This window comes from Sapajus apella, unplaced genomic scaffold, assembly GCF_009761245.1.
Source record: "Sapajus apella isolate SASKATOON/1434 unplaced genomic scaffold, GSC_monkey_1.0 scaffold12, whole genome shotgun sequence".
NCBI lineage: Eukaryota > Metazoa > Chordata > Mammalia > Primates > Cebidae > Sapajus > Sapajus apella.
In genome coordinates, this window is record NW_022436952.1 from 22,621,774 (window position 1) to 22,634,695 (window position 12,922).

General features: G+C 49.3%; 1 protein-coding gene across 2 annotated transcripts in view; it reads left to right on the forward strand.

Annotated features, from left to right (window-relative positions):
* Nucleotides 1–331: 331 nt before the first annotated feature.
* Nucleotides 332–12,922, forward strand: part of LOC116553116 (myosin-3) — a 130,800-nt gene continuing 118,209 nt past the window's right edge. The window contains exons 1-14 of one of the 2 annotated variants that reach the window (XM_032280274.1): nt 332–403; nt 1,401–1,612; nt 3,433–3,576; nt 4,017–4,173; nt 5,305–5,332; nt 5,693–5,801; nt 7,042–7,134; nt 8,230–8,293; nt 8,375–8,473; nt 9,910–10,013; nt 10,101–10,239; nt 11,281–11,399; nt 11,483–11,632; nt 12,678–12,848. In XM_032280274.1, coding sequence (XP_032136165.1) covers nt 1,409–1,612; nt 3,433–3,576; nt 4,017–4,173; nt 5,305–5,332; nt 5,693–5,801; nt 7,042–7,134; nt 8,230–8,293; nt 8,375–8,473; nt 9,910–10,013; nt 10,101–10,239; nt 11,281–11,399; nt 11,483–11,632; nt 12,678–12,848 — 1,581 coding nt within the window. In that variant the 5' untranslated portion in view covers nt 332–403; nt 1,401–1,408. The remainder of the gene's footprint in view (nt 404–1,400; nt 1,613–3,432; nt 3,577–4,016; nt 4,174–5,304; nt 5,333–5,692; nt 5,802–7,041; nt 7,135–8,229; nt 8,294–8,374; nt 8,474–9,909; nt 10,014–10,100; nt 10,240–11,280; nt 11,400–11,482; nt 11,633–12,677; nt 12,849–12,922) is intronic. The other variant, XM_032280275.1, reaches the window with a different exon arrangement.

Genomic DNA, 12,922 nt, shown 5'->3' on the forward strand with positions numbered 1-12,922 from the left:
CCACCATGCCAGGCTAATTTTTATATCTTTAGTAGAGACGGATCAGACCCCCTAGTGACTGAGACTACAGATGATCGCCACCATGCCAGGCTAATTTTTATATTTTTAGCAGAGACGGGGTTTCACTGTATTGGCCAGGCTGGTCTCAAACTCCTGACCTCGTGATCTGCCTGCTTCGGCCTCCCAAAGTGCTGGGATTACAGGCATGAGTCACCATGCCTGGCCCCAGTCTGACTTTAAATTATTAGTCCTTTATCCTTTTGAGTTAACTCATCAGAAGCCGATTCAACATGGAAGCAGCCACCCCAGGTGCCGCTGAGTTGGGTATGTGCCTATTATTCCAGGTCCGGGACCTCCTGGCTGCTGCTGCTTTTGGCTCTCATCCTACAGGTGGGACTCTCAGGTGAGAAGCTGAGCCCTGTCCATTGGCTGTTGGAGGTCTCTAGGTGAAAACTTGCCAGTTCCTCCCTCCTCCCACCAACCATAAAGCGACAGACAGAGGGACAGAGGAACTAGCACGTTTAGACAAGGACAGGTTCAGATGGGAGAGGAGGTGGCATTTGGGGGACTGTCAAACTGATGCTGATGTTAGATGGTTTGCTTTTGTTCTTAGCAACCCAAGGAAGCAAAAAGCAGGTTCCCTGGTGAGAGGATGTAGCCACCTTGATTGAAAGGGTTCAAAAATTTCTATTTGCCATTAGCACACTCTCTTTATTTGTTTGTTTATTTATTTATTTGTGAGATGGAGTTTTGCTCTTGTTGCCCAGGCTGGAGTGCAGTGGTACAATCTTGACTTACTGCAATCCCCACCTTCCTGGTAAACGATTCTCCTGCCTCAGCCTCCCGAGTAGCTGGGAATATAGGCACTTGCCATCATGCCCAGCTAATTTTTTGTATTTTTAGTAGAGACGAGGTTCCACCATGTTGGCCAGTCTGGTCTCGAACCCGTGACCTCAGGTGATCCACCCACCTTGGTCTCCCAAAGTGCTGGGATTACAGGCATGAGCATAAGCCACCCAACTGGCCTGGTGTTTATTTTTAAACATTCCCTCAGCAACATCTGGGTTTCACAGAAGAGGAAAAGGAGGTCCCAAGAGGGGTGCTCACTTCCAAGGTCCCTTCGCCAATTCAAGCCTCAGATGCTTGAGGAGCTTGGATTAAATAGGCTGTAGGTCTGTCGCACAGAGTAGCCCTTCAATAAACATGTGCCCATGTGATTTCCTAGCACTGAAGCTCTTTGGGTGCAGCTCCTCAAGGCATGAGGACAGCCTTGTTCCTGGGACCCTGATTTTGAAGGCTCCTGTGGCTGAAGTGGGGCAGAGCAGATGCTGAGACAGCCTGGAGCTGCCGGGCACCCAGCAAGGGGGCAGCTGAGCTCACTGGGTGGGTTTGCTTTCCAGCTGACACCATGAGCAGTGACACTGAAATGGAAGTGTTCGGCATCGCCGCTCCTTTCCTCCGAAAGTCAGAAAAGGAGAGGATCGAGGCTCAGAACCAGCCCTTTGATGCCAAGACTTACTGCTTTGTGGTGGACTCAAAGGAAGAATATGCCAAGGGGAAAATCAAGAGTTCTCAGGATGGGAAGGTCACCGTGGAAACTGAGGACAACAGGGTAAGACTCTGCAGCCTCCACAGGCCGTTGGTCCTCCACCGGGTCCTTGTGGTTGCCTTGGGTATGCATCTGCCCAACCCCAGCCACCTCCAGATGTGGCTCCAGCACTGGAATGCCACCTACGACGTAGCCTGTGGCTTCCCAGGTGTCTTCAGAGAAAGCAGGGTGGATACCGGCCTCAGGTTTGCAGGTGGGAATAGAGGCTGGCTGTGGCTGATTAAAACAATTAGTTTTCAGGTATTTTTGTCCATGTTCACTGTAGGCCAGAGGTGCCCAGCTCCATGCGTCCCAAGGGTGTGGAGGTGGGAGTTCAACACTAATGAGAGCTGTTTTAGAACACCCTCCTTTGATAGCCTAGATTTCTCCCCAATTCTTCTAGCAATAGCCATCTAACTAAGGAAGTAAGGAAAACAGGTAAGGGATCCTAGGGGACCACAAGCTCAATGAAGTAGCAGCTTCCTTGTATCATGAAGGTGATGGGCACTGCAGCCCAATACATTCTGGCCCAAGCCATTGTGGGGGTGCCGTGAGAAATTCTGGACCTCACTAGTTTCTAAAACCTGGACCAGGAGAATCTGGAAATGTCCCAAGAAGGAAGGAAGGAAGAGAGGAAGGGAGGAAGGGAGGAAGGGAGGGAAGGAGGGAGGGAGGGAGAGAGGGAGGGAGGGAAAAGAGGAAAAAGAAAATGCAAGAGATAGTAAATAGTATCACTGGGTTGGGCATAAAGGAAAAAGGCATTGAAAACAGCCCAGCAGTGCTACCAAGCATTGGCTCTCCCAGAAGGTGGCTCTCTGTGTATTTCAGATAAGGCGCTAAGAATGGGCTCCTAACACATCAGGGAAGGCGGAAATTAGACACAGTGAATGATAATCTAAGATGAGCCTAAGAAGTCACCATAGACAGTGAGGGCCCCTTGGTGGGGATGGTTTGAATGAATTCCTGCTTGAAGGCAGGGAAAAGGCAGGTTTCCCGTTCACACTGCCCAGAGGCAGAACCAGGGAAACTGATCCTTTCAGAAGAAGTCACAGAGAAAAAGGAGGTGAGGACAGGGCAGTGGAGAGGAAGACAAGCTCCCCACCCCCAGTGACTGAGGTCCTCTAGCCCCAGGAAGCCCGAGGGTGTGGGGGTTTCTCCTGTTGAGAGAAGTGGAGAGACACCTGTCTTTGCTCAGAACTGTCATGGTGCCGTTTGCCTGGCTTATAACACTCTGACCCCTGAAAGGGCAGGAAAGGGGTGAGGGGGGCAGCTGGGGGGCCCTTTCATAAGCATGCTGGGCTGGGTGGTGAAGGCGGAAGATGTGGGCTGGGGACTAGACAGCTGCTTTCAGAGAGCTCGGAACGTTGGCAATCTGCGGGCACCAGTCTGGCGATCCGATGCCCCTCATTCTCTTTGGTCCCTGCCTCAGGACTGCAGGGGACATACGTGTTGTCTTCTCTAGTAGACAGCACAGAGCCAGCTGCTGGAGCTGGATTTTGGTCTAGGCAGTGTTACTGACAGCTGAAACTTTCCTGTGGCTCCTGGTCCCAGGCACCATCGCCCACAACCACCCACAGAGATCCTCTTTTCCCACTTCTGACATCCGTCTCTCACCTCAGGTACACTGGAGAGGAAAAAAGAAAGCCCTGCGTAACAGAGACAAACCCCATTCCCTCAGCACCTCCACAAGCTGCCCCAAAGCCTTTCCTCCTCTCGCTGCGAGCTGGGCTTGCTCTAGCACTCAGCCCTTCCCTCTGAGCTCGAGTGTCTCTTGGTCTCTTCGTGGGGGCAGCAGACAAGGCGTGCAGAGAATCTTATGAAGCACTGTGACTCTTCCCTTTTAGACCCTGGTGGTCAAACCGGAGGATGTGTATGCCATGAACCCCCCCAAGTTCGACAGGATTGAGGACATGGCCATGCTGACGCACCTGAACGAGCCGGCTGTGCTGTACAACCTCAAGGACCGCTACACATCCTGGATGATCTATGTCCGCGAGGGCTTTCCCGGTGGTTTCCCCAGGGCATTTGACATGGGGGCGGGGGAGGGAGGCCGAGGTATGTGTGCAGGCCACGGGATTCTGGAAGATGAGTGCTTGCCTGGCTGATGAACAAAAGACAAACAGGGACGAGAAAGAAGGCAAGAAAGCCAGAGGTGGACGGGGCTGGAGGAAGGAAGGTGGGGAGGAGGATCAGGAGCCAGAGAGCGGGGAACCTGGGGCCAGGCTTGGTCTTGGGGCGCTGTAACTTACCAACTATGGGAGGGTCGGTTACGTCCCTTTTTGAGTCTCAGCGCCTCATTATAAATAAAAATGGTAGCTTCTCCCCTTTAAAAGTTTATCCCAATGAAACATGAGGTAAGAATAAAGGCAAGGGGTTTCACATACCCATAGACACGCACATACACACGTATGTGTTTTTCCTCCCACAGACCTACTCGGGCCTCTTCTGTGTCACCGTCAACCCCTACAAGTGGCTGCCGGTGTACAACCCCGAGGTGGTGGAAGGCTACCGAGGCAAAAAGCGCCAGGAGGCCCCGCCCCACATCTTCTCCATCTCTGACAATGCCTATCAGTTCATGCTGACTGGTGAGTCTCCCGGGAGGAAGCATGCGGTGCTGGGGCAGGGGCTGCGTGGAGAGGCGCAGGGCAGCTGGCCCTGGGTCCCAGGCTGGTCCCCATCTGGTGTTTAGCACAGGGAAAGGAGGAGGGAGGAGCCAAAAGAGGCAGAAAGAGGCCGCATCATGTAGGGCCCTGCAGGCCAAGGTGATGAGTTTGGATTTAATGCAAATGAGAACATGCAAAACTGATGTTTTCATGGGTTAGAACCAAGACTGACCATTGTATATAGTTCACCCTAATACGGAGAGAAGCCACTGGCTGGTCCTGAGTAGAGACTTAACCTCTCTGAGTCTCAGTCTCGATAAGGAGGCTCTTGATGTTGACCAAAGGATACGGCTGGACAGGAGGAATCTGTGCTGGTGATCTGTCCCACACAAGGGGGGACTCTGCTAGGTAATAATGCATTGCATATTTTGAAATGGCTAAAGTAGTATATTTTAAATGTTTTCTCCACAAGAAAAAAGTATGTGAGGTGATAGATTTGTTACTTAACTTGATTTAATCATTCTGCCATATATATATATATATATATATATCATCATCATCACACTGTACCATAAATATATACAATTATTATTTGTCAACTAAAAGTAAAATGAAAAAGGCCAGGCGTGGTGACTCACGCCTGTAACCCCAGCACTTTGGGAGACCAAGGGCAGACAGATCACCTGAGGTCAGGAGTTCCAGACCAGCCTGACCAACATGGCGAAACCCTGTCTCTACTAAAAATACAAAAACCAACCCAGAGTGGTGCTGCATGCCTGTCATCCCAGCTACTTGGGAGGCTGAGGCAGGAGAATTGCTTGAACCCGGGAAGTGGAGGTTGCAGTAAGTCGAGATTGTGCCATTGCACTCCAGCCTGGGTGACAGAGTGAGACTCTGTCTCAAAAAAAATAAAAAAAATAAAATAAACCAGATGGAGGCTCTTCAGATTCCCACCTAAAGCTAAATAAAAAATTTAAAGGAAGAAGAACTGTGCAGTTTAACTCTGCTTGAGAGTGGAGTAGAATCAGGAGCCTTGTCTTCTAAGAAATCCCAGGATCTAGTCGACAATCTTTTTATATTGCACATCAACTATTTTATCTTTTCCTCTGGCAGATCGTGAAAACCAGTCCATTCTGATCACGTAAGTATCCCTGGCATAGAGTGGTTTCATAGCTGTGACCAAATATGCTACTGGCTCTATTCTGTTCATTAGAAAGTGTTTGGAGCAAAGACTATAATAAAAAGATCAATTTGGGGATGGGCAGGAAGGTCTGCATAAGGCCTCAGAAAAATGGAATGACCCGTCCTTGGGTCAACTGAGCAAGTGGCTGTGGCATCTGCGCCCTGGGCTTCTGCCTTCTTGAGTGGTCTGTCACATTAGTTTGGTAGGTGTGTGTCAGAGGTGGCTCAGACCATGCCCAGGCCCCAGTATGACATCCTGGAAAGCCTGCTGATACTAACAGACTTCTTTCTTTCTCTCTCTTTTGATCACTCTGCACAGCGGAGAATCCGGGGCAGGAAAGACTGTGAACACCAAACGGGTCATCCAGTACTTTGCAACAATTGCAGCTACTGGGGACCTGGCCAAGAAGAAGGACTCCAAAATGAAGGTACGGATGGGAGAGAAAGGCTTGCTTTGCTTCCACTTTTAACTGTTGTCTTAATCTCTGAATGAGGGAGCCAAACGTCCTCACATTCCTCCCTTTTCAGGGAAGGGAGAGCGGGCTGGGATTTACTGTCTTGAAGGACAGCTAGTCATCTTAGATGAGGAGTTGATCTTGTAGGACTTGATCCCAGGATTTCTTAGAAGACAAAGCTCTAAGGCTAAACTAATAAAGGTCAATCTGCAGACAGCTCAGAGAGCTTATTTGGTTGTTTTTTTTTTTGAGATGGAGTCTCACTCTTGTCCCCCAGGCTGGAGTACAATGGCGCGATCTTGGCTCACTGCAACCTCTGCCTCCCGGGTTCAGGTGATTCTCCTCCCTCAGCCTCCCAAGTGGCTGGGATTACAGGTGCCCACCACCATGCCTGGCTAATTTTTGTATTATTAGTAGAGACGGGGTTTCCCCATGTTGGCCAGGATGGTCTCGAACTCCTGACCTCAGGTGGTCTGCCTGCCTCAGACTCTCAAAGTGCTGGGATTACAGGCATGAGCCACCATGCCCAGCAGAGAGTGTGTTCTTTTATGGCAGAATCACATACACCAATGTGAGTGAATCACAGAATATCCTGGCCTTTGGAAACAAATATAGCGGTATGAAATGAATATGGACAACTGACTAGAGAATCAAGGGATCGAGGCGTTAAAGGAATGTTCAGTCAAGAGCCCCAACTGTAGCGCCAAATATAACAAAATGGCAAAAGTGTTTTTAGTAAGACATACTTCTGATTTGGTTGGTCCTCAGATTGGAAAGTCAAGGAGGGTGGGGCTTTATTAGGGCAAGCCAGAGTCAGAGTGGGTGAGCAGTTTTTACTGTCATTTTGTGGCTTACAAAAAAAATATATTTCCTCAGGCCGGGCATGGTGGCTCAGGCCTGTAATCCCAGCACATTGGGAGGCCGAGGCGGGCGGATCATCTGAGGTCGGGAGTTTGAGACCAGCCTGACCAACATGGAGATGCCCCATCTCTACTAAAAATGCAAAATTAGCTGGGCGTAGTGGTGCATGCCTGTAATCCCAGCTACTCGGGAGGCTGAGGCAGGAGAATCACTTGAACCCGGGAGGCGGAGGGTGCGGTGAGCTGAGATTGCACCATTGCACTCCAGTCTGGGCAACAAAAGCAAAACTCTGTCTCAAAAAACAACAAACAAACAAAATGTTTCCTCATCCTCACTCAATTTCTTGCATTAGGGGACTCTGGAAGACCAAATCATCAGTGCCAACCCCCTGCTGGAGGCCTTCGGGAACGCCAAGACTGTGAGGAATGACAACTCCTCCCGTTTTGTGAGTCTGGGTTTGGTTATGAGGTGATTTGCTTTGTACCTCAAGAGGTCTGTCCTCAAAGAGTCACGAGGGGTGACAAGTGATGAGAAATGAAACAACTCAAGATCATTTCAGACAAAGAGAAATTCAGGCCAAGTTCATTGAACAGCGTGTGTGAGAGAGGAACTGGGAGCCAGGCTCACTTTAGGCAGGGTGGGCAGGGAAGGTCTCTCTGCGGGGCTGAGACGGCAGCATGAGAAGGAACCTGGCTTTAAACTACAAGGGCAGGGTGGGGGGGGGGGCGGGGATAAAGAAAGAACAAGTTCATTCCCTGATGCGGGAAGGGCCTGGTGCAGTCAGAGCGCCTACAGAGGGTCCGTGTGGCTGTAGGGAGGAAGGCAGGGGGCCCAGTCCCCTGAGATGAGGTGGAAGACAGAGAAAGAGATCTGGTCATGTGGGAGCTGTAGCCATGAGAAGAAGCTTGGATTCTATTCCGAGTATAACAGGAAGCTACTGAGGGATTCTGTAAGCCAGGGGGTGATAGGATTCGATTTACATGTTGAAACAATCACTCTAACTGCTTTGTTGACTAGATACATTGAGGTGGAGGAGGAGGAGCATAGAATAAAAGGGATAAATAAAGGGAAATAGGCTGGGCTCGGTGGCTCACGCCTGTAATCCCAGCACTTTGGGAGGCCGAGGTGGGCGGAGCACGAGGTCAACAGATCGAGACCATCCTGGCCAATGTGGTGAAACCCCGTCTCTACTAAAAATACAAAAATTAGTTGGCGTGGTGGTGGGCACCTGTAGTCTCAGCTACTTGGGAGGCTGAGGCAGGAGAATTACTTGAACCCCGGAGGTGGAGACTGCAGTGAGCTGAAATCACACCACTGCACTCTAGCCTGGTGACAGAGCAACACTCTGTCTCAATAAATAAATACAATTTTAGAAAATAAGAAGAAAAACTAAACTGGAAAGAGAAGAAGAGAGAAGAGGGAGGACATATATAATTTCAAACTGTAGGGGGAATGGGCTCCTGTTTACATTGCCCAGGAGACAAAGGGAACTATTGGGCCATGGTAGAACCTGGTCTCCTCCTCAATCCGCCCCATACAGGGCAAGTTCATCCGAATCCACTTTGGAACCACGGGGAAGCTGGCCTCTGCAGATATTGAAACTTGTAAGTAGATCCACGGGGATTAGATGGGGTCTCAGAGAGACCGGGAACAGTTTGAAAGAGAGTCCTGCGTTTGTGTTCCAGATCTGCTGGAAAAATCAAGAGTCACTTTCCAGCTGAAGGCTGAAAGAAGCTACCATATCTTCTACCAGATTCTTTCTAACAAGAAGCCTGAGCTCATAGGTGAGGAAGTCACCAATGGGGATGGCCTTTTAGGCAGTTTGACTCTGGTCACTGGACCGAGAAGAGTTGTATCTACATATGGTGACTCCACAGTCAATAGAAAAAAGTTTTATTATTTACTTTGAGATAGGGTTTCACTCTGTTGCCCAGGCTGGAGTGCAGCAGCACAATCACAGCTCATTTGCAACTTTGACCTTGCCAGGTTCAAGCAATCCTTCAGCCGTAGCCTCCTGAATGGCTGGGACTACAAGGCGCATGCCCCCACACCCAGCTGCTACCTTTTGTGTTTTTTGTAGAGATGAGGTTTCACCATGTTGCCCAGGCTGGTCTTGAACTCCTGGGCTCAAGCAATTTGCCTGGCTTGGCCTCCCAAAGTACTGGGATTACCAGCGTGAGCCACTGCACCTGGCCAGGAGAAGTTTACTTTAGAAATGGGATGTGACTATCTTGGCAGTGACATGCCAATTAGAAAAACCTGATCAAATGGAGGATAACAAGCTCTGGTTTATAAAATCCTTCTGAGCAACTGAACAGCTAACTGTCCTTTGGCGCCCCCTTCTGTTCTGGCACAGAAACAACCTATGGCCGAACTTGATACCAAAGCAAACAGCCAAGCCTGTGGACGCACTACACGCTGCCCCTTGTCAGCCCCTCACAGAGGTCTCCATGCACACTGCTTTCTTTGCTCTTTGGCTGTGTTTGCTCAGCCTTTTGGTCTCCAGCTTGGAAACAGGCTGCAGCCTTTCAACAGATTTTAGAAAAAGGCTATGATTATACCAAACGACCTGGGTGGGCCCTTGTCCTGACTCACATTCAGCCAGTTTTCCCTATTAACTTCTCCCAGCTGACACTGATAATGCACCAATAGCATGTAAGGAAAGGGAATTTAAAGGTTCTCTCCAGGGTCCTTCAGCTCCATTGTGTGGGCAACTGAAAAGTCTTCCCTGGACTATATTTTCCATGACAGCCTGAGTATTGTAGAGCTATCTAAAATATTTTTCTTTCTTTTTTTTTTTTTGATGGAATCTTGCTCTGTCGCCCAGGCTAGAGTGCAGTGGTGCGAACTCAGCTCACTGCAGCCTCTGCCTCCTGGGTGCAAGCGATTCTGCTGCCTCAGCCTCCCAAGTATCTGGGACTACGGTCACCCACCACCATGCCCAGCTAATCTTTGTATTTTTACTAGAGACGGGGTTTCACCGTGTTGGCCAGGATGGTCTTGATCTCTCGACCTCGTGATCCGCCTGCCTCGGCCTCCCAAAGTGCTGGGATTACAGGAGCGAGCCACCGCGCCCGGCCTGTCTAAAAGTTTTTGAATTCTAAGTTCAACTTGGGCTCCAGCGGTAAAAGTTCCAGCCCAGGGTGCAGGAGCTCAGGTCCATTGGGTGGGTTTTTTTCTTTGCATCTGCATGACCTCCTGGAACTACTTGTTATTTCAGAGCTGCTGCTTATTACGACCAACCCCTACGACTACCCGTTCATCAGCCAGGGGGAGATCCTGGTGGCCAGCATAGATGACTCAGAGGAGCTGCTGGCTACGGACGTAGGTGGAACCAACAGAAGGGGTGGGTGGGTGTTCCTCCTCCATCACCAGGGCCAACTGACTGATGTGCTGCCCTTTCCATGCCAGAGCGCCATTGATATCCTGGGCTTCACCCCAGAAGAGAAATCTGGGCTCTACAAGCTGACAGGAGCCGTGATGCACTATGGGAACATGAAGTTCAAGCAGAAGCAGCGAGAGGAGCAGGCGGAGCCGGACGGCACAGAAGGTACAAAATCAGTGCGGCAGGCCACAAGCCAGAGCGGGTGGCGGATCCGCTGAGGTCACTCAGTGCCGCTTTGTAAAGCAGTTAATCCACTCAGGCGCAGTGGTTCACACCTGTAATCCCAGCACTTTGGGAGGCTGAAGGAGCCAGATCACCTGAGGTCAGGAGTTCGAGACCAGCATGGCCAACATGGTGAAACCCCATTTCTACTAAAGAAAAAAAATTAGCTGGACATGGTGGTGCATGCCTGTAATCCCAGCTACTCAGGAGGCTGAGGCATGAGAGTCAGACAGAATTTTGCTCTGTTGCCCAGGCTAGAATGCAGTGGCGTGATCTGGGCTCACTGCAACCTCCTTCGCCCGGGTTCAAGTGATTCTCCTCCTCAGCCTCCCGAATAGCTGGGATTACAGACACACACCACTATGCCTGGCTAACTTTTTTGTATTTTTAGCAGAGACAGGGTTTTACCATGTTGGCCAGGCTGGTCTCAAACTCCTGACCTCAAACGATTCGCCTGCTTCAGGCTCTCAAAGTGCTGGGATTACAGGTGGAAGCCATCGCGCCTGGCTGGCATGAGAGCTTCTTGAACCCAGGAGGTGGAGGTTGCAGTGAGCTGAGATCACGCCCCTGCACTCCAGCCTGGGCCACACAATGAGACTGTCTCCAAAAAAAACAAAAAACAAAACAAAACAAAACAAAGAAATTGAAAGCAATTAATCCTTCTTCCATCCAGAGAAGTGAATGACCCTTTCTGGCCTCAGAGGCCCACAGCTATTGTTACCACTTGCTTTTTCTGAATCACTAAAGTGGTCTTATTTCAGATGCGGTGAGGGATGACCAGGGCTTTCTGAAGCCCAGCCCTGCCTTTTCATCAAGTCCTTCATATTCTCTAAGTCACTTAGCTTCCCTTGGCCATGTATATGCGGTTCAGCCACAGGGAACGCACAGCATACGGAGATGAACTTAGCCAAGCTTTGAAACGTCTGGATGATATTCCAAGCGGCTCTTCCCTGTTTCTGATTGCTGTCCTTGTTTTCTCACCAGTGGCTGACAAAACAGCCTATCTGATGGGCCTGAACTCCTCAGACCTCCTGAAAGCTTTGTGCTTTCCCAGAGTGAAAGTTGGGAATGAGTATGTTACCAAAGGTCAAACTGTGGATCAGGTAACTATTTCGAGGCCGGGAAAGGGTGCGGGGCCTTGCTGGCCACTGCCTTCGTACCCATTAGCTGAACTTTCCCTGGATAGGTTCATCACGCCGTGAACGCTCTTTCAAAATCAGTCTATGAAAAGTTGTTCTTGTGGATGGTCACTCGCATCAACCAGCAACTGGACACGAAGCTGCCAAGACAGCACTTCATTGGTGTTTTGGACATCGCAGGCTTTGAAATCTTTGAGGTTTGTGTTACTTCACATCTTCATATGGCTTCATATGAGGGAAAACTGGTTTTCATGATCCTCAAGGGAAGATCGCAAGGTGGCTTTTTTCGTATAGGAAACTAGATGGAGAGTGGATGGAATAGAAGAGCAGTACTTTTTGGAAGGGTTTGTATTAGTTCTGTTTGTTTGTTTGTTTGTTTGTTTTTTGAGACAGAGTTTCACCTTGTCACCAGGGCTGGAGTGCAGTGGGGCAATCTTGGCTCACTGCGACCTCTGCCTCCTGAGTTCAAGTGATTCTCCTGCCTCAGCATCCTGAGTAGCTGGGATTACAGGTGCATGCCACCATGCCGAACAAACTGTTGTATTTTTAGTAGAGATGGAGTTTCTTCATGTTGGGCAGGCTGGTCTCGAACTCCTGACCTCAAGTGATCCATCCACCTCAGCCTCCCAAAGTGCTGACATTATGGGTATGAGACACTGCACCCTGTTGGGTTTGTATTATTTTTAAAAAGAGGAAGATGTCTATCAAGTGGAATGTTAAAGGACATTTTCAAATGAATAAAAGAAAAAAGAATTAAATGCAATTACTAATTTAGGGACTGCCAAAAAAGAGAGACAGAGAATTTGAAAAGTTACTCACACACTATTATCTATAAATATTCCACTGGTTCTGTGTTAGACATGCATAGCCACTCATCAAAGGATATATTTAGCGTTTCCCAGGTACAAGACATGCAGATGAAAAAAAAGACGAGCTTGTAGTCCAGTAGTCTCTAGTAGAGAAGAAATAGAAGTCTGTATGGCACATTGAAGAGCAACTACAAAATAAAGTACACAAGCGATGCCCAGCCCGCAGAACTCAGGAGAGGGAAGAACACCTTCTAATTGGAAGTCTACAGAAGACTCCAAGGAGGAGGTGTGACCTGAGGCAGGCCTTGAAGACTGTGACTGTATCTGACAGTATTAATGCATTTGCCAAGAGCCTGGACAATGAGGAACGCTGATGGTCTTTGATTTTGAAAGAAGTCTAACTTTTCACACAAACATTATATTTTGTTGTTAGTATAACAGCCTGGAGCAGCTGTGCATCAACTTCACCAACGAGAAACTGCAACAGTTTTTCAACCACCACATGTTCGTGCTGGAGCAGGAGGAGTACAAGAAGGAAGGCATCGAGTGGACGTTCATTGACTTCGGGATGGACCTGGCTGCCTGCATCGAGCTCATCGAGAAGGTAACCTGTTCCATCCCCACAGTCAGCTCTTCTCATAGACTCTTCTGCTTGTTACTGTAACTCATATTTACCCC